At 36.4% G+C, this 21,734-nt stretch overlaps 1 protein-coding gene across 6 annotated transcripts in view; it reads right to left on the bottom strand.

Moving 5' to 3' along the window:
- Positions 1-4,804: 4,804 nt before the first annotated feature.
- The window catches only part of LOC139756726 (SPARC-related modular calcium-binding protein 1-like), a 218,842-nt gene continuing 201,912 nt past the window's right edge, over positions 4,805-21,734 (bottom strand). For 5 of the 6 annotated variants that reach the window (XM_071676427.1, XM_071676429.1, XM_071676428.1 and 2 more), the window contains 2 exons: positions 17,198-17,344; positions 4,805-8,738 (listed from right to left, as the gene is read on the bottom strand). In XM_071676427.1, coding sequence (XP_071532528.1) covers positions 17,241-17,344 — 104 coding nt within the window. In that variant the 3' untranslated portion in view covers positions 4,805-8,738; positions 17,198-17,240. The remainder of the gene's footprint in view (positions 8,739-17,197; positions 17,345-21,734) is intronic. The other variant, XM_071676430.1, reaches the window with a different exon arrangement.

Raw genomic sequence — 21,734 nt, 5'->3', positions numbered from 1 at the left:
ACTCAGTACACTGGGATGGATGCCTTGCTTGTTTGTAGAGAGAGAAGTACTTTTCGGACAGTCCCAAAAGAGATTATGGGGAGGGGCACAGGATTAGGAAGAGGAGCATCAGAGGATGAAGGAAAGTTAGTCATCCAAGGTGGAGTTGAAGCAGAACAGGAACATATGGGAGTTGCTTTGTCTTTGGGAGAAAAAGCTACAGTACCATCAGAATTGAAGAGTGAAGGAAAGGCAGAACAATAGAAATTGTTTGTGATGCCCTCAGCTAAAGACCAGAAAGAGCTATTAGTGGATTACAAGGAAAGGTTATTGCTGAGTGGGAGTCAGAGAAAGGAGAGTTTTTCCATGACCGTTATGCCTCTTCTCTCACATGAATGGCCTCAGAACAAGAACAGTTGAACCATGGATTGGAAGATGTCATCTTGGATGAAGAGGGAATAAATGCTTCCATATTGCAAGATACACTCTTCTATGTGTTTGGGAATGACAGAAGCATCACATAAGAGAGAGTAATTTTCTCCCAGGGAAGGTCAGAAAAGAATTTTCGTAAGTTATTTCAGTTAGCTATGTTGAGGTACCAGTATTTATTCCTAGAAGGGACTGCTGGATGGGGAGGTGCCATTAAAACAGATACATTTATGAGAGTGTGAACAGATGAGCCAATTAGGTGTGAGATTGTAAAGTTACAATGGGATGGATTGGAGGTGAAGAACAGATCCAGAATATTAGGAGAATGGTCATAGTGGTCCGGAATATGAGTAGAGAGGGAGATAATTTGCCTAAGATCATTGACTGAAGAACATGTAGGCTTTCATTCCCCTAGTCATTCATATAGGAAGAATTCAACCACTATCTGTGGTTGAAATCTCGCAAGTAGAGGGTCTCAGCTTGTGGTTAAGATGCCACAGTTTCATGGCAGGACTTTTGATAGTCAAAAAAAGATGTCATATTTGTAGAATTAGAAGAACAATAGGCAAAATAGAGGAAAAGTGTGGTAGTTCAGAGACACCTTGGGCCACATAACATCAAATTTTAGGGGACTCAAGGTCCTCAACGCATACAACAGGTGTGTTGTTGTTGGAATGAACACAAAGGGCACCTTTGAACCAGAATTGAGTGGAAATGATAGTTGGATATGAAAGAGGGGCTAGTGAGAACATCATTTGACAACTGGGTCTCAGGAAGAAGATATTAGGAAAGGCACTAGACAGATGGTGATCAATAGAAGAAATGTTACTAGAGAGACCACGAATATAGATATGGTGAATAGAAAAAGGTCTAACAGAGAAGGAAAGGTCATGGAAGGGGCCGGTACTAATACTGCCAGGGCCCCACCCCCTCTCATTGGCAGTAGTCAGAGATTCTTAGCACCTGATTACTAAACTTCAAAATATTTGAACAGACAGAAGGTGGCAAGAGTAATTATGGAAAGAAAATAAGTGAACTTTAAGTATATGGTGCCTTTAAGATGATGGCAGGACTAGCCTGGTAATGCCATTGTGGTGAGACAGAAAGTAAGACCAGCAGTCCTAACATGGAGGGTGCAAGATGGTTCTGGGCACCACTTTAACACTTCACAATCAGGACAGTAGAACCACCCTGGGTGGCTGCTGTCAACGGTCTTCTAAAAATCCTACTTTTCCTTGTTGCATAAGGTGATATCATGATAGAAAAAAAAAAGGGGGGGGGGGTGGATCTGAGTATGAGTCATTTCTTGGTTGAGGGCTATATGTACACTTTGTTCTTAGAGTAAGTTAAGGGCTGTATGTATGCTGTGTTCTTGGAGTAAGTTAAGTGCTTCTGCAGGTTTACTTAGGGGTCATTGGTTTTAAAAAGTATTATGTTTAGTGTGTCAATAAGTTAACCAGGGTTCCCACTCTTTTACTGACATAAAATTCAAGGCTTTTTCCAGGATATTTCCAGGATCTGTAAATGTTTTCCAGGATATTTTCTACAGGGTTTTCAGCCCACTTAATCTTAAATGGACTTCAGTGGACAAACCATCTGGATAACACTTATCATTGGTTTGTGTTTGTTCTATTGAACACATTTATAGCTTAGTTACCATGTTAGTTCTAATGATTTAGGATTGGACTTGTATTGACAGGACTATCAAGAGCTTTCTGTATGAGGCTGGCTTTCAGTGCTTTATAAGCCACAAGATGACAAACTTGTTTTGGACTCAAATAAAAGGCCCTTTCAATTTTTAAAGATTCAATAATTTTAGCGTTAGCTATTTCCTTGCAACAGTCATCTGTAACTTCCTCTGAAAATTGTTTCTCTCTTGTTAAAGTTCTTGGTTCCAATTCAATGCTAACTAAACGCTTTGAAAGTAAACATGCAATATTTATAAAAATCTTGCAGTCTTTAAACGTATTTGTATTTAACGATATTGCATTGGGAAAAAAAGACTTTAACCCAGTCTGAGTCAGTAAGAGTTGACGTGGCAAATGCGAAGCATGTTTTTTCAAAAAATTGGCCATCACGATCATTATTAACCATTGCTTTCATTACTCCACAACAGATGTGAGCAAGCGCTATCGAGACTGCGATTTCAGTTCGATTCGTACCATACAACTCGCCCCACAAAATAGCCGCAGTGTAGCAATAAAGTATATTCAGGGTATGAAAGCAAGGGACGAATGAGGCCCAAGGTAAGTAACCTTTTCCTTACTTCCGTTTCAAGGGTTTTTCCTGGACATTTTCAATTTTACGTGTTTTCCAGGCCTTTTCCCGGCCAGGAGCACCTCAAATAAAATTCCTGGGTTTTTCCTGTTTTCCCGGTGGCGTGGGAACCCTGGTTTACATGGATTGTTAGAGTTAGTTTGGGGTAGAGTTGATTGTTTTGTGATGCTCTTGTTCAATGAAAGGGGATTTGGAATCTCAGATGTGAGGTGTGTAAGTGACAGAGCAAATTGGAGTGATATGGTATACAGATATGAAATTTTTATGTGCTATCAGTGGGCTGAACCAGGGCATATGAAGAAGTTAGGAGAACTCTCAGAAAAGGCTATGGGGGCCTAATTATGAATGGGAGCCCATTTCAATGCATTATACATGACAACTTGAAAGTGGATGAGAGCAAATGAGGCCAGTTCCTCATCTTTTCCCAGTGATACCTTGCATTATTGAGAGCTTTAGGGATTGAGCAACCAGAGGACATAGCATGAAATTATGGAGCTTGTTAAAAAGGATGTAAATATATACTTTTAGAATATAAGAGTGGTGAATGGAAAGAATGGAGACAGCATATGTAAATTTAAGAAAGCAGTACAAAGAGTTAATTGTACAAACAAAATGCTTTCAGAATGCTAGCTGGCACGAGATATGCCAAGAAAAAAATTCCTTAGTATTCTCTTCAAGCAGTTTATCTGCTTCAATCTAAATTATGCCTCACTTGGCTGTTTATAGATAAGGTTGGTTTTATGTGCCATATTTTTGTGTAGTATCTCATGAGTAAGTTTGTTTACTTATTGGGAGAAGGAATGTCATGGTTGTGGGTTGGAAAGGCTGAAGAGAAGGTAGTAGGTTATAGTAAAGAAGAGCAAGTGGGAGGAGCGAATTGAGAAATTATTGAAGTTGAAAAATGTGTGGAAGTCGAGAATGTTATCTTGGAAAGCAAAAATGGGTAGGTTTGAAGGAATAGTGGTTCCAACAGTGTTATATGGTTGCAAGGCGTGGGCTATAGATAGAGTTGTGCGGAGGAGGGTGGATGTGCTGGAAATGAGATGTTTAGGACAATATGTGGTGTGAGGTGGTTTGATCAAGATGTGTGGTAATAAAAAGAGTGTGGTTGAGAGAGTAGAAGAGAGTCTTTTGAAATGGTTTGGGCACATGGAGAGAATGAGTGAGGAAAGATTGACAGAGAGGATATATGTGTCAGAGGTGGAGGGAACGAGGAGAAGTGGGAGACCAAATTGGAGGTGGAAAGATGGAGTGAAAAAGATTTTGAGTGATCAGGGCCTGAACATGCAGGAGGGTGAAAGGTGTGCAAGGAATAGAGTGAATTGGAATGATGTGGTATATCGGGGTCGATGTGCTGTCAGTGGATTGAACCAGGGCATGTGAAGCATCTGGGGTAAACCATGGAAAGTTTTGTGGGGCCTGGATGTGGAAAGGGAGCTGTGGTTTCGGTGCATTATACATGACAGCTAGAGATTGAGTGTGAACGAATGGGGCCTTTGTCGTCTTTTCCTAGCGCTACCTCACGCACATGTAGGGGGAGGGGGTTTTCATGTGTGGCGGGGTGGTGACAGGTTGAATAAGGGCAGACAGTATGAATTATGTACGTGTGTATATATATATGTATACATTGAGATGTATTTATTTATTTTGCTTTGTTGCTGTCTCCCGCGTTAGCGAGGTACCACAGGGAAACAAGACGAAAGAATGGCCCAACCCACCCACATACACATGTATATACATACACGTCCACACACGCAAATATACATACCTATACATCTCAATGTACACTTTATTCATTCCCATCACCACCTCACCACACATGGGATAACAACCCCCTCCCCCCTCATGTGTGCAAGGTAGCGCTAGGAAAAGACAACAAAGGCTCCATTCGTTCACACTCAGTCTCTAGTGTATATACATGTGTATGTGGGTGGGTTGGGCCATTCTTTTGTCTGTTTCCTTGCGCTACCTTGCTAATGCGGGAGACAGCGACAAAGCATAATAAATATAAAAAAAGTAGGGTGTGAATTCATGAGTAAATTTTATGGGAGCCTATTAGCATTTAGTTGGTAAAAGTACAAGGGTTTTGATTACTTGTAAGGTATAATTAAAGATATGGGGATATTACATCATTTATTATCATGAACATTTTAAATTATAGAACTGAATGCAGGCACATCAAATGAAGTTGATGTATAGTATATTCATTACCTCTGTGTACAATATTTATAATGGATTTATGGAAAGTGTTATTATGTTTTTGAAAAAAATAAATGCCTGCTAACTTTAATTAAAGTCTAACAGGAGAGCTAGGAAACTTGCTATGCATGGCTTAGTTTTAATACGTTTTAGAGATTATAATAAACTAAACTACAAGATTACATGTAAATTATCGAAGAAAATATGTACCTTTTTCTCTTAAACATAAAAATAATTCTCACAAACTGTAGATTACTATAAATGTACAATAGGCACAGCTCTAAACTATAAAGAACTACAACTAAATGAATGGGTATCACATAATATGTATAACCCAGGTACTTGTATATTACACTGTTTCAATATTTTCTGAAGCTTTATATTCAATTGAAAAAACAGAAATTTACAGTGTTCCTCCATTGAATATCTATTCGACAGATATCCAAAATCCAGGTAATTTCCATTATAAAACATGATAATTTAAATTATAAGAAAGCTGAAATGTAGTCAAGCACCTAAGTGCAATAAGTCTAACATGAGCCATAGACCAGTAGAGTTACTGGAACAATTATCATATAAAACAAATATTGGTATTTATAATGATTAATAAATTCATGACAATGTTTAAATGATATTCACTTGAGCAATACTCCAAGTACAAACTGACAGCTTTTAATTAAAATTGTTTGAAAATAAATAAGTTAAAGTCAGTATTGAGAGAAGAAAACCTATTGACTGCAGTGAGTTTACTTACAATAAGAATAATTTTCATGATGTGTTGCTTGGCCTTTAATAATGTGCGTTTTCAGCATTAAAAAGTATTTTAGGTTTTAAAAATGCTTTGAAATAAATTCAGCATACACCAAATTTTACTAAAAAAAATATTTACTATTACTTCAAAGGTGTCATGTGGTGTACCATTGCAAAATCTTAATTCATTAATTTTAAAAATGCTTTACAATAAATTTCTGTATATACACATTAAAATTTACAGAAAAAATTTAAATGAAATAGTTCTCATACGTCATGCAGAGTTGCATTGAGAAATAAAGGTCAGAATTAACTCAAACTAAATTTTACACCAGATGACATGGATTATCTCAAATATGTCTATTGTTTGTCTTTCAAGTAACAAAAGACCCATTCATAATGTAAACATGTTTGTGACTGACAAGCTGCAGTAAGAAAAGACAAAATGGATTGTGATGAACATCACATTTGCTCCCTTTGATAAAAGCAAACATGCAATTAATAGATTTACTTTTTAAAAAAGTCCTGCATTGCAGGGACATGGTTTAGAACATTACTGAAGAAATTATTGAGCTGTTAAGAGGATTTAAGTAGTCATAAACTACAACTAGAAATAACATTCTACACAACACTGAAATAGTTGCTAAACACTTGTTTCATAGATGCACACATTCATAAAACATTATCTACAGATAAATCTACACACTTGGTTATCTTAGGTTACTAATCAACTGTCACTGCCTTTCTCAGAGGTGGCAGTGAATAGAACTAAGCGCATCTCATGACAGGCAATAACAAAAGCTACTTTTTATAACACAGCTGTAAAGAAAAAAATACAACCTTCCTATATGAATGCAATGACTAATGTATTTATGTTGATTTTTCAGTTGTTATTAATATATATATATGATATGATCAGAAGTAGATTGATGAAATATTTCTCTCTCCTGGTAGCATTGAGCTGATGTTATACTATTCATTCTGCAGCCTTGTATACAATTTTTGTGAAAGCAACACGTGACTTTGACTAATGAACATTTCTAATTCAGTTTTTAGCCATTCTAATATTTTTTTTTTAAATTTCCATGATAACAGGAAGATCTGCAAGACAGGAACTTCAAAAAAGTTTTCATTTGATCATAACTGAATTGTAAGTATAACTGCACTCTTCCTATAATTACAGTACTGTTTTCATCAAACTTTGGATCCTGACCACAACTCTATAGAATCTTCATCCAAATACACTTTCTTGTCAATTTTTTGTCTGTCAATCACACTTCTTTATCTACCACTCTTCTAGAGTTTCTTGATCATTATCATTAACTTCTGAATCACCTTTTCCATCTCAATAATAATCTTGTCTCTAAAGCTTGTACTCTGCTGACTATCTTTCCATCCAATGTGCATGGCTTGCTAGATTGTGCTGTGCCACATTCCAGATTGCAATGTACTCACTCGTAACTTGGGTAAATTAATGCACTTAAATCTCGTTTACTCATTCTTCTGAAAACTTTTGCAAAATCTATAACTTTTCTATCAATTTCACTCACAGTTAGGCACAATGAACTTCCTCAACCATGTCCTTCAACAAACCTTCATTGGTTCTGCTGACTCACTCTAAAACCCTTGTCATACTTGCATATACATATAATTGTACCTCTCCTTCCAGCACTTCTTTTCACACTTGTCTTACTGTAAACAGTCTTACTCCTCTTGTCAATAATCACACATTGTGTATTATTTTCAAAATTACTATTGACTATGGAATAACCTTAAATTATTCCATAATTTTTTTACTCCCTTTTCCTCGTCCATGCTCAATATTTAGTAAAACCTTCCCTGAATTACATATATTTACATAGAACAGGTTTTAATTTTGGAACCAGGTTTCCATCTGCACAGTAATCTGTAATGTACTGAATCGACCTGATCAGATATTTAGCATGGATGAGATGTCAAATGATGAGCACCTCAACAATAAAGTGCTACTTGATTTAAATTAAAATTTTACATCCTACTCAGGTAAAAGATTTGTTAAAACTGTAACCTAATATATACAATGAAGTTATTTTCCTAGAATATAAAATAAATATTATAAAACAGTATCTTAATATCCTTAACAAAAAATCCAGCATAAAGAACTTATTACATAAGGTCCATCTGAGGGAGAACTAACAATATCTATAATTCAGTATGAAAAACTTACTCCTAGTTTACCACACTAGATACCATTTTTCTTGTCCATATAGTGAAAGTTACAATTTTTTTACTAGTACAGGTAAAGGGATGAACTGACATGCACTGCATGACGTTCAACTCGTGCATGCACACACACATACAAAAAAATTCAAAGGTACAGTAGTTATGTGTCTACTTTTCTTATACCTGTTCATCATCAATATTACTGTAAATATGGTTTCATATGGTTCTAGTTTAGAGAAAAAAAATGCTTTTACCATAATACTTGGATTACACTTTACATCATTAGCACATTTACAACTCCAAAGGTTCAAGTTTATTCCCTGCCAAAAGAAATGGGACTTCTAGAAAGTGTTTTACATCCTGAAATTTACCTACACTTGGCCCCAGCAAGACTTAATCAGACTTAGATTCAATTTCAAAATATAGCTCAAATAAGATTTATGCAATGGATTACTATTATTTCATCGCATAAATGTAACAATAATTCTTTTTTAAAAGTATTTCAAATTATGAATTTAAACTAATTTAATATGCTCAGAAAATAGAAATGCTTTTCTATAATTCCTGGCAATCACAGCACCAGTCTGAAAAATTATATGACATCCTTTCATTGTCTGCTTATCACTCCCACTATACAATGAGAGTGAAAGTTACAGAAAAACAAAAAGCAAAAACCAATAAATTGCAGTATCGTCAAAATATTTCTAGATATAGTGGACTCATTATATCCCATTGAGACATTTACCTGCTTCAGTCACCAGATCTCTGCAAGACATTTATAACTTTTTCCTCATCAATCAAGTTCGTCCAACTTATAAGTCTTCAATCAACTTAAGCTTCTGGCTTCAGAAATATCTCGAGAGGATTCTGTTCTTCTGGCCTTGGTGGGGGCAGCAGGTCATCTGCAAACAAACCAACATTTTCAAATTTCATTTTCCCAGAAGATATTATGTAATGATATCTTCAATCTCATTTCATATTCCAAGATTTTACTTACTGATCATTCTTTTAATGTGCTCACTTCACTGAAATCTGTAAGCAATACTACAAAACCCTAATACAGTACCTATTACATATATCTTGCACCTAAAATTTACAGCAGTTGAAGTTAGAGGTACATAAAAAATTCTTGGTGAAAAAAATTAATATAATGAATTTATTGGAAATTAAAAGGGGATGGTAATGCTTAGTTCTAACATAAGGTAAACTTGAAGTACAGGATTAAAAATTATTCCAAAAATTGAGTAAACACATATAAACTGGAGCTAGTTAGTTTAATGAGCAGACAGGCCAAATACCTAAATCTACAAATAATTTATCCCTGTGAGTTTCATTTCCTCACATGGTCATAGTGGAAACTTCAGTCATATACAGTAGGGCATCTGAGATATGTAGCTGTCTTCTCATATGTATAATATCCACAATTTGCCCCATATACTACAAGATGATCCTATAGTTCGTCTACCACACTGATAAATATAGTACGCATATTCACTTACCTGTATTAATCTGTGCTAATACCCATTTTTATGATTCTGCAATCTTACCATGTCCTAAGTGCTCTTTCTATAGTTTCTCTACATGCCTAACCTACCTCAAAGCACCTTCCATATACAGGATCAATATTTCCCTTTTTTGTGTAGTGACTTACCATTATCCCAAAAAAATCAGTTCCAAATTAAGTTTAAAGGCATATTTCTGTCAGAGGTGGAGAGAACGAGAAGTGGGAGACCAAATTGGAGGTGGAAGGATGGAGTGAAAAAGATTTTGAGCAATCGGGGCCTGAACATGCAGGAGGGGGAAAGGAGTGCAAGGAATAGAGTGGTTTGGAACGATGAGGTATACCAGGGTCAACGTGCTGTCAATGGATTGAACCAGGGAATGTGAAGTGTCTGGGGTAAACCATGGAAAGTTTTGTGGGGCTTGGATGTGGAAAGGGAGCTGTGGTTTCAGTGCATTATACATAACTACTAGAGACTGAGTGTGAATGAATGTGGCCTTTGTTGTCTTTTCCTAGCGCTCCCTCATGCGCATGCAGGGGGAGGAGGTTATCATTTCATGTGTGGTGGGGTGGCGACGGAAATGAATAAAGGCAGCAAGTGTGAATTATGTACATGTGAATATATGTATATGTCTGTGTATGTATATATATGTATACGTTGAAATGTATAGGTATGGATATGTGTGTGGGTGGACGTGTATGTATATACATGTGTATGTGGGTGGGTTGGGCCATTCTTTTGTCTGTTTCCTTGTGCTACCTCACTATGGCCTCATTTACATACACATACAAAGAATAAAATAAAAATAATAAAAGCAAAAAATTATCATGTGCATATTATTCATAACTTTAGGCACTTGAAGACTTGATGAAGTGAGTTAAATATTTCATAAAATGCAGTGAACATTTTGAAAGTTAGCAACAGACTGCTCTGAGTTGGATGAGTGAAGTCTTCAAGATTCAGCAGCCAGGTTTTAGTTTCTTTTTAATTTAAACATGACAAAAAGGCACTCATAAATCTGTTGCGACTAGAAATGCCTGCGTAAATGTGTTTGAAATGACTGACCTGTGTGTATGGGAAGGAAGCTTTACACCTCATGCCATCTCTTGATGTTTGAATTCTATCACTTTTTCTTTTTTCCCACTGTTAAGTTAATTCACCTGCTCTTGACTTTTGTTCCATTTGTACTACCTTTTTGCTATAAGAGTACTTTCTTGTATTTTTCTGGACTTTTGTGCAATTTGTTGTTGTGCCTTCTTAAATGCTTAAACAGTACCTCCTTCTTTCAAAGAATTGCTGTTTTAGAACCATCAGGTTGTACAAGATGTCATGTCTTGCCTGGTTCTAACTTTGTTAATGTGGGTACATCTAGAGTTGCTTTCCTTTATCCCAGTTTTAATGCTTATAGTTCATGTATAATTTTTAATGCCCACTGTTGGATTATAACAGCTCCATATGCCTCACGTAGGGGCAACCAATATGCTTACCATTAATTTGGATCTTATATGTACTGAATATAGTTTCTTGAAAACCTTATCCATGAATCTGAGGGCAATTATGAATCATTAATTCTACCTCTTTCATAGCCCTTGTTATATGGTTTTTCTGGTAACATATTGGGTACGGTGTTGGCTCTTAATGCTCTCATACAGGTAGTTTCATCTAGTTGCTGAGACTAGTGTTTCTAACAGTGTGAGCATCAGCAACCCACCTCAGTGCCTCAGGCTATCTCTAGGGAAGGATATTTTTTCATTACTCTTCATTTTTGGAATTTCTCTTCAGGGCACTACATTTCTTCCATCTATGCTTCAAAATGGTTGGCTCATACTTTTACAAGAGGAAAAAGCCTGAATTCTCACATGGAAGTAAGAAAATGTTGGTACATGTGAGATTTTTAGGTGCACTGGGCGATCACAATACACAATTAGGAAGTTGCTTCCTGCAACATCTCATCACTGCCTTGCCCCATTCAGGAGATCAAGACCCTATGGACCCAAAACATGAACCTAGAATACTTCAGGAACCACATCAATTCCATGCCCAAACATCTGCTAATGGTTATTGAGGTGAATGGTGACAAAATTCTAAAATGTAATTGTGACGTTACCTTCGAAAATACGTAGATGGACAAGGCTTTTTACAGATACTTCAATTTCACTGTAATTTATCATCATTCCTTGGCATCTGCTTTGGCTGAATTTCATTGTCCATTTTATGACAAATGGAGCTTGTCCATGTCTGTCTGTATGAATGATCCTTATAACTCTCATAAAATTTGCATCATCCAAAGACACCAAGTTATTGGATAAGCTATTTACTCATCAATTTTCTCCTCGCCTACACTAAAGGGTTTTAATTCTTGTCCTTTGGCATAGCACAGTACTTTACACTCTCTTTTTCCCATATAAAACATAACCCTCATGAAATGTTTTAAGGATATAGCTCCTACTTTCAGGCACCTTGGGGTGGTAGGAATCTATGCCTTGAAAATATGGCTGACAATGAGAGGGTTAAACTTGCACAGATCTCTTAATAAATGGCCTTGAAACATATTTTTCTCTTCTCTACAACACATCTTACTCATTCCAGACCCAACTATTTTTTTTCTTATCTATAATTTAAAATTTTATTGTTTTCACTTTACATGCCTGTTGTAACATAAGCATATCTGCCAGAAGCCTTGTGAACCTCAAATTTCCTAACTTTTGAGGTCATCTGGCTCATAATTTGTCTCGACTAAAACAATTTAACTTTGATTCATTTACTGGTTTGATATTATGAACAAACTCTGATGCATTTTTTGAAAATTACACCTGCCACAAGACTGTCATTCCCTTATTGAGATTCTCTTTACAGTGGACAAGGATGAACACAACAAGGAAAGAATTAATATCCCCGAACTGGTAAAGGGGTAATGAGGAATTCGTGGCCTCAATATGTTCTCACCACCTAGACAACTAATCAGACATCCTATTGAAGTTCATATTGCAACCAAACTTTTACCTTTTTCACCTCTAACCCTTGCTATAACAACACAATTTTACTCCTGGGATCTTCAGATCATACCCTTACAAAAATTCACCTTTGTTCAAATTCCTTCAGAAATGAGATATATATATATTTTTTTTTTTTTTTGCTTTGTCGCTGTCTCCCGCATTTGCGAGGTAGCGCAAGGAAACAGACGAAAGAAATGGCCCAACCCACCCCCATACACATGTATATACATACGTCCACACACACAAATATACATACCTACACAGCTTTCCATGGTTTACCCCAGACGCTTCACATGCCTTGATTCAATCCCCTGACAGCACGTCAACCCCAGTATACCACATCACTCCAATTCACTCTATTCCTTGCCCTCCTTTCACCCTCCTGCATGTTCAGGCCCCGATCACACAAAATCTTTTTCACTCCATCTTTCCACCTCCAATTTGGTCTCCCTCTTCTCCTCGTTCCCTCCACCTCCGACACATATATCCTCTTGGTCAATCTTTCCTCACTCATTCTCTCCATGTGCCCAAACCATTTCAAAACACCCTCTTCTGCTCTCTCAACCACGCTCTTTTTATTTCCACACATCTCTCTTACCCTTACGTTACTTACTCGATCAAACCACCTCACACCACACATTGTCCTCAAACATCTCATTTCCAGCACATCCATCCTCCTGCGCACCACTCTATCCATAGCCCACGCCTCGCAACCATACAACATTGTTGGAACCACTATTCCTTCAAACATACCCATTTTTGCTTTCCGAGATAATGTTCTCGACTTCCACACATTCTTCAAGTTCCCAGAATTTTCGCCCCCTCCCCCATCCTATGATCCACTTCTGCTTCCATGGTTCCATCCGCTGCCAGATCCACTCCCAGATATCTAAAACACTTTACTTCCTCCAGTTTTTCTCCATTCAAACTCACCTCCCAATTGACTTGACCCTCAACCCTACTGTACCTAATAACCTTGCTCTTATTCACATTTACTCTTAACTTTCTTCTTCCACACACTTTACCAAACTCAGTCACCAGCTTCTGCAGTTTCTCACATGAATCAGCCACCAACGCTGTATCATCAGCGAACAACAACTGACTCACTTCCCAAGCTCTCTCATCCCCAACAGACTTCATACTTGCCCCTCTTTCCAAAACTCTTGCATTTACCTCCCTAACAACCCCATCCATAAACAAATTAAACAACCATGGAGACATCACACACCCCTGCCACAAACCTACATTCACTGAGAACCAATCACTTTCCTCTCTTCCTACACGTACACATGCCTTATATATATATATATATATATATATATATATATATATATATATATATATAATGTTCCTTCTCATATAATCTGGTCTGTTAAGGTTCAACTAATTACTCCAACTTTGATGTCTTACCTCCAAACACACTCAAAAACACTTAAGTTTCATAATGTTTCTCTTTGTGGATCCCTTCCTGTACTTGTTAAGTCAATTTACAAAGCAGCAGTATTGACACTACCATTGCTTTAAACAGTACAGATCTCTACCCTCTTATGATGACTCCCTTTAAGTCCATTTCACTCACAAACATTACTGTTACCACCATGGTATTCAAGAGTCAGCTACAGTATGTAGTGCTACACATTGTAATTTCTTGTGCAGCTAAGTAAAGGCAAGTATTATAACATAGCTTTTCAATCCTTGTGTTAGACATCCTTCTGTTTACTTATCCATTTTCCAAACTTTTATACATATCCTGCAACAAAACTAGTAATATTTTCCACATAGAACTCGTCACATCTCAAGTATTATACAGCAACACACTTCATATATTGTTTACTCTATGGATGGTAGTCAACATTATTATTTTCTTTTCTTGCATTTGGGGATAGAGTGGAATTAAACCCCCTATGGAGGGGTTAATGAATTTTCAAAGTGGAATTTAAACAATACTGATAAAACATTAAATAAAAAATTATCATTTCGCCTGTGATGGAGTCTGAGATATAGAATTAACCTAAACACTTCTTTAATAAGAATTTTCCGTGTAACTAACTGCTTTTCCTGCATTAGTGAGGTAACATCACGAATAACTGAACAACCTCATTTGTAAACTTTCAGTTTCTGCCTATCAGGAATATGTAATCAAAACCAGAGCCTGCCATCCACAGCCAAGCTCTACTGACTATCTCTAGACCACTTTATATACAGCTGTTCATTCCATAAAGAGAATACAGTATTGGCTCCCACCACACCAATTCATTGCTTTCAATCCAACACACTCTTCCTCTTGCCCTCCTGAACAAACAATCAACACGCCTCTCGCCTCATATTGTCTACAGGCACTTCATATCCAGTACATTCATACCTATTTGTTTTCTGACATCACTGTCAGGACTACTATAGTTTAAAAAGTACTTATCTTTGCCCTTACAGATACTTTATTGACCTTTCCTTCCCATGTTCCTTTATGTACTCAGGACCTTTAGCCCCTCTTCCTTTACATTGCTCTTTCAGCCCCATATCCACTCCTAAGAACCTACAGTATAATTTCCTCCAGGTCTTCTCTTTGTCTAAACCAGCTCTCAAACTGTCCTTTATCAACTCCTTACTGCATCTCATAACCTTACTTTTGTTCACATTTACTTTCAGCTTTTTCCCATAAACTCTCAACAGCTTTTCAAGTTTCTCTGTGGAGTCTGGTAAGAGAGTCATGTCACTTGCAAAAAGCAACTAATTTACCTCCAACACCCTCCTACGAGGACTGTTTATCTGTTGATGGATAGGATGGTGTGGTGAAGGAGGTGAATGCAAGGGTTTTGGAGAGAGAGGCAGATCTGGGAGATGTTAGTTACTGTTTGCTGATGATGTTACTGATGCCAGATTATAGTAAGAGACTTCCAAAACTGGAGTCTGAGTTTGGGAGAATGTGGGAAAGGAGAAAGTTGAGAGTAGATGTGAATAAAACAATAGAGAGAGATGGACAGTTTGAGTGGATCTGAATGGTAACTAGAAGTGGACATGGCAGCAATGGAACTATAGGTGCTGAAGTGAACCATAGGGCAAATGAGGGAGATAATAGTCCTGAGCACATTGTGGAGTGTGTGGAGAGAAAAGTCACTGACTATGAGGGCACATGTTGATGGTATAACAGTGCTGATGGTGTATGGATGGAAAAAAAAAAGAGTATGGAAAATGGCGAATGTTGTGAAAATGAAATATTTTAGGACAAGATGTGAAAAGAAGGTTGACTGAATAAGATATGATTGGGTAAGGGAGAGATGTGAAAGTAGGAGAAGTACCAATGACAAAACTGAAGAGGGTGTGCTGAAATGGTTTGGACATATGGTTAGGATGAACAAGATAGGATACAAGTTGTTCGTGGAGGGAAAAGATAAGAGAAAACTGAGGAGGTGGTGGAAGGCTAGAGTGAAAGGTGCCAGATCTGAGACATCAGGGTCTATCATGTGTACATGGGATAGGATGAACTGGAACAACGTGGTATACAAATGGCAGTAGGCTGAACAAGGACACATGAAGTCGTTAAGGAAAACCGTGGAAAGGTCTTGAGGCCTGATTGTGAACAGGGGGCTCTAGTTTTTAATGCATTACACTTTACAGCTAGAGAGTGGATGGGAGCAAATGAGGCCACTCCTTTTCTGTTCCTGGCATTACCTCACTATTGTAGGAAATGGTGAACAAGTATAAAAGAAAATATTCAAACAATATCTGAAAAGATGAAGCTGAATAGAAATGGAGGTGGCTGAAAAAAAAAAAAGTGTGCACAGTGTATAAATCTTCCAAAACCATACTTTAGATACATGTAGGTAGTCAATTCGACATGAATTATTGGTAGGATATGTGACTGCTTTGAATTTATGGCAATGAAGTAAAAATAATTACCTGTATAAAATTAGGTTATATATCATATAATTATGACATTAATGAACAAGGATAAAAAATGCCTAAAGGCATAAAAATGCTATACTTGTGAATATTCATGCCAAAACTCTTCTGTCATAATATAACAAGCTGAGACCATGCACACTACAGTGTTGCCAAGCTACACTGAGACTGGGCCATGCTAAATTTGCAAGTAACCTAAAATCTTGTTAGGAAATTCATTTCAAAATAAAATCTGTTTGAAGAGTACAAAATTCATTATATGCTGACAACTGTTTTGACATCACTGTTGATAGGATTATCCAACATTCCTTAAGCACTGCAAAAAGTGGCTACTGTACATGCAAGCAAGAGTTATGCATTCCACAGTTGCTCTGCTTAGTGAATCTTATTATCTAAGGTGATAATGGCCTGCAAAGTTAATGGTTTTCATTCCATTATTTCCCTTAAGAAAAAATCATGTATGCTCATCAGAAATAAATATTTCTGAACATAAATCAGAAGCTGCTTCAAGATTTCATAAAGAATTTACGTGCATCTCAAATATTATCCTGTTAAATAGCATATGATTATAAAGCATTTAGATTGTTTTAAATGCATTTAACTCTATCTACATTTAAAATAAAACTTAATCCTCCGTCGCCTCTGGTGCTCAGAATTTATGTAAAGTTTTAGTGCGGTATGTTTAAAACAATGAAGTACTGCAGCGTGCATTCAGAAAATGACGTTAATGGTACTTTTGAATTTATTGGAAATATGACTTAAAAATGGCATCAATCAAAATACTGTACAGTACTGTAAATTTGCTTTAGTACTGCATTCCCATACAACTAATGTGTGAACTCTCTTTAAAGGGGTTACACATGAGTGCCAGGCATTAATAAAGTTTAGTCTATTGCCTTATTTTTCATAGCTCATTTATTACTTAAAGCGTAGCACAGGCCAACATGAGAGAGTCATATCCACCTCTGCACACCACTGAACAAGTAGTGTTCTACCAATTTCTATTTTACAAGCGAGAAACCTCCTCTTCTGATGAGAGAAATTTAAGAATTGGATTCTCTTCAATTCTTCTTATATTATCTTGACCAACGCCACTTCTACTGCTGTTACCTGAGGGGAAATGTGGGGAAAAGGGAGACTGAAATCTATTTATTTGTTTAAACTTAAGGAAACACTTTTTTGGAGTGATGATGTGAAATATATGATGTACTTAAGAATGAAAGTAAAAAGAAAAAGATACTATTATGCTAGAAATACATTCAGATACTATACTATCAAATTTACAATCAAGTGAAAATAGGGATGAAGGAGAAACCCAATATATATTGTAGGATCAAGGGATGTGACAGGCATAATGGAGAATGTGAGAGCAAATGAAGATGAACAAACTGCCAAGGGAAGTATTACTTTTTCACAGTCAGAATTGACAAAGAAATAAAGGAATCATCTTTAAGACCCGAACACACTGATATGATACCTGAAATGTCAGAGTAGTTTTACTAGTACAAGTCAGCCATTATAACATGTAAGATTAAAATCTTGAAATAATTAACTTGTCTTTTTAAAGGAAACTTTATATTATATACTAATTATATTTTTAAGGAAGTCAAAACTGTATAGATACTTTTTATGTACCTAAACAACATAATCCTTATGCAGTTTGTACATGAATGCAATCACATGCATTGTCTTATACTCTGTATATTAATTAGGTATGAGAGTCAGGTATACAAATTTCAGAGACAAAAAGTTGAATAAGTTACAATATACACCATAAGTTTGATAACATTGCTGTGTTCTTTATTTTTTGCCACTTGTCTTTTGAATGCCAAGGATAAGTCTGCACTGATGAATGCTAAGGATAACTACATTGAGACTACTTGAACTTAAACTAAAAGTAAGTTTAGGCCAGTTTAAGAGTGCAAAAGATGTGCAGAAAACTCAGTTCCCCCCATTGAATGTACCAAAGATAAATCAAATCTTGGTGGTCAACTCAGGGACAGAAGTTTCATTCTTACACTTCCACAACACTGTCAGCATTTCATAAAATCAAGCTATTAAAGTTAATTTCTCAAATAAATATGTGTGATAGCTGTTAGCTACAACATTTAACCAATGTTTCTTCGTGCATTTTAACTCGGCTAAATGCTGTTCTGGTATTGTATCGAATTTTGGTATGCTTTTCCTACCCTCCTACTGATGGACCCATGTAGGTGAAATCAAGAAGGTATATATTTTTGGTTTGCTTTGTACATTCTTTTATATGGATAGGGTTGAGGAGGATAGGGTGTGCTCCTCAAGCACCTTTTGATATGAGTTGATCTACATGCAAAATGTACACAGGATTATATATTTATATTTAGATACTGAGACAGTTTTACATGACTCTAGGTAATTCTTTTGCTAGATGATATTAACATCCACCAGGTCAATTTGAAAATTCAGAAAACCCATTTCTTTGAGTACTCTCGGACACTGAAAATTATACCAAAATGAGCTTGACATGTAGTTCAATCTTCCATATTGGTTACAAGACATGCAGTCCAACCACAGCATACCCATAGCCTTGTGTTTCTGCATGTGGTAGAATGATAGAACAAACCCTTACATTAGTAATTTGTTAGTATTTATGTTACAGTCACATGCTCAAACCCATACTGACTGAAGACATCTTCCATGTTTTGCTCTGACATACCCAAGAGTATGCCATTTAAGAACTTTAGTGTCCTTGTATCTGGTCGATACATGACATCAACAAGAGAAGATGAAAATGAAGAGCTAGATATTGGTGAAGATCAAAGTATTATGAGTGAATCAAAGCTAGAGGGTACCTATTGAATGTATAGAATTTTCTAAGTCTGGTACAGCATTAGAAATATTTAGTTATTTTCTAAGGAAGAATATAAGGGCATATATGCCTCAGGCAATATCAAATTCAAGCAGGCATAAGGATGTGTTACAATTCCCAAACATACTGTCTTGGTACAACAGTAACAAAGAGCTGCATGCATACCAGTTTGAGGCACAGAGCTGAAATTTGCTACATAAAAGTTAACACAGCATTTGAAAATTAAGGATTCTGGTTGTTAATGCTGTTTCTCTGATTTCCCTGCAAAGTTAACAAACCACGTTTATGGTGAATCCTTAAATACAGATGACAGTACAGATGTGCCTTCAGGAGGCATAAGATGTAATGTAAGAAAGCTGTAATAAACTGCACCAGTTATATAATGGTGATGGTATATGACAAATTTTGTAAGTATGAGCAGGAGACACAGATGCTTGAGGTGATACCAAGAAGAAAATGTTACACAGAAACAATATTGTAGTATCAATCAGCATTCGGTTAAAATTACATTATTACAGTAAATTTAACAAATGTATATTGTTTAAAAAGATTGCTCCTGTTCCAATCTAAATGTACAATGTAATATATACAATTATACAAAGACTGCTCCTTCTGTGCCAGTCCACCTGTACAATAAAGAAAATATATAACACATTTGTTTGCAATGATACTGAGAAACAATAATGCACAGTAATGTTATATCAGTGTACTGATAAACATTCAGTCATAATTACTACGCAAATGCAAAGCTTGCTCCTTCTCTTCCAGTCAAAGTGTACAATAAAGTAAAACAAGGCCCAGACTCCATCTTCACTTCACTTTTGTCTTACATCTAGAAACCATGGGTCAAGCAGTAGCTGGATTTAGAAATTTCCTAGATTTTGGGATACAAAACTGCCAAGGAGGCATGCCAATGGAACAAATAAATCATAATGTGGATTTTTCTCCTCTCAATACAAAATTTTAAATTTTACAAGTTTAAACAAAACTGCAACTAATTCTTTACTGTACTTGAATATTCTTGATTTTTCAGATCCCAAAATGTTAATGTAGACTAAGGTAGCAAAAGGTGATTACTGAGTGGAAGAGTGAGGGGTCCTGTTGAAGTTTTAGGTGAATAAACATCAGTGACAAAACAACACAACAGCAGTTTTCAAAAGCAAAAAACATTTCCCTGATCACTTGATGGCACCTGATTGATCACATAAATCATAATGTAAACTAGTTTATTTTCCTTATACATAACTTAAAAAAGAACTACAACAGCAACTATGTACTGTACTTGATGAATATTTTCTTTTTTTTTTTTTTTCAATTCCAAATGTATATAATAAGCTAAGGTAGTGGCAGGTGATTAAATATAAACTGAAGTACTGAAGTTTCACTAGCTATCAGTACCCTTGAAAGTGCCAGATTTTAGGAGTTGCTGGATTTTGGAAGAGCAAGAGTTGTTCTAAATGTGGTTATGATAGACATTATCATAATTAGTGTTTGCCCACTGACAGGGTCGGTACAGTAATATGTTAGGCCATTTTGCAAACAAGTTAGGCAAGCAAGGCAATATCCTCATAGTAGAGGCCAAGTGCGACAAGCAAACACAGCACATCTGTCAACCATGACAGTGATGCAGTGAAGATGCTTTCATGTATAACATATCTCCTTAAACTAAGTGAATGGTAGATACCAATAACTGGCCAACCACTGCAAGTGCAGCTGGATACCACACGTGATGTGACATTAATTTTAAAGGATGTCACCACGACAATTTCTTAAATGTACATCAAACTTTATTTCTCTGATTTATGGGCCCTTTAAGCAGTTGTCAACATCCATGCATGACAGAGTTTTTGTGAAAGTTTACTCTAGCAATAACCACATAGAAATATGCCCTAAACTATAATCAAAGGTAAAGGTGATTTGTTATTTGGCCTCGACTAATTTCAATGTAATTCCTCCAAAGTGGCTGTGGCTACTCAGAAAGAAACTAAAATAAGATTCAGCGGCAATGGCTTGGGGCAAGTGTGCATATACCACTCTTCCCATGAAAAAGGAATGCCTAACCAAAGTCTTTCTTTCCGGACACTTCCATTTGCATTGCAGTCCACAGAAGAGCAGGAACTGCTAAAGCCAGAGCCCAGTGAAGCTTAGAGAAGTGTCAAACAATAAGAATGGGGTACATTCATTGTTCCCCAATGTTAAGCAAGATGGAACCATCTGCACATGCAGGGAATACAACAAAATAGCAGTCAATCTACAACTGCTGAAACACTGATATAACTATAGTACTGACAGGATGTCAATTCTTCACTAAGACTGATCTGAAACAAGCATTTGAACAGTTACCCATGACCAAAGAGTCTTCAGTTTCTTTCAAACCCGAGAATTACATTTTGATAGTGCTTGCAGTCCTATGCTCATGTGTCCCATCTCTTTAAACTTTCTGTATTATCATATCTATGGCATGTACTGTAAACATGATATCAATGTAAATCAATCACCTCCAGAGGCTCAAAATTTGACCCAGCCTCAAATTTTGAGCCTCTGGAGGCTTGACTGTCTCCATATTAAGAATTTCTTCACTCATTTCCCTTTATAAACTACTTGATACTATTCAAGTTCTTTTGTACATCTTTTTTTCAAGTTTCTAACATA

Source organism: Panulirus ornatus, chromosome 23, assembly GCF_036320965.1.
Source record: "Panulirus ornatus isolate Po-2019 chromosome 23, ASM3632096v1, whole genome shotgun sequence".
Taxonomy (NCBI): domain Eukaryota; kingdom Metazoa; phylum Arthropoda; class Malacostraca; order Decapoda; family Palinuridae; genus Panulirus; species Panulirus ornatus.
This window is presented reverse-complemented; position numbering and strand designations above follow the sequence as displayed.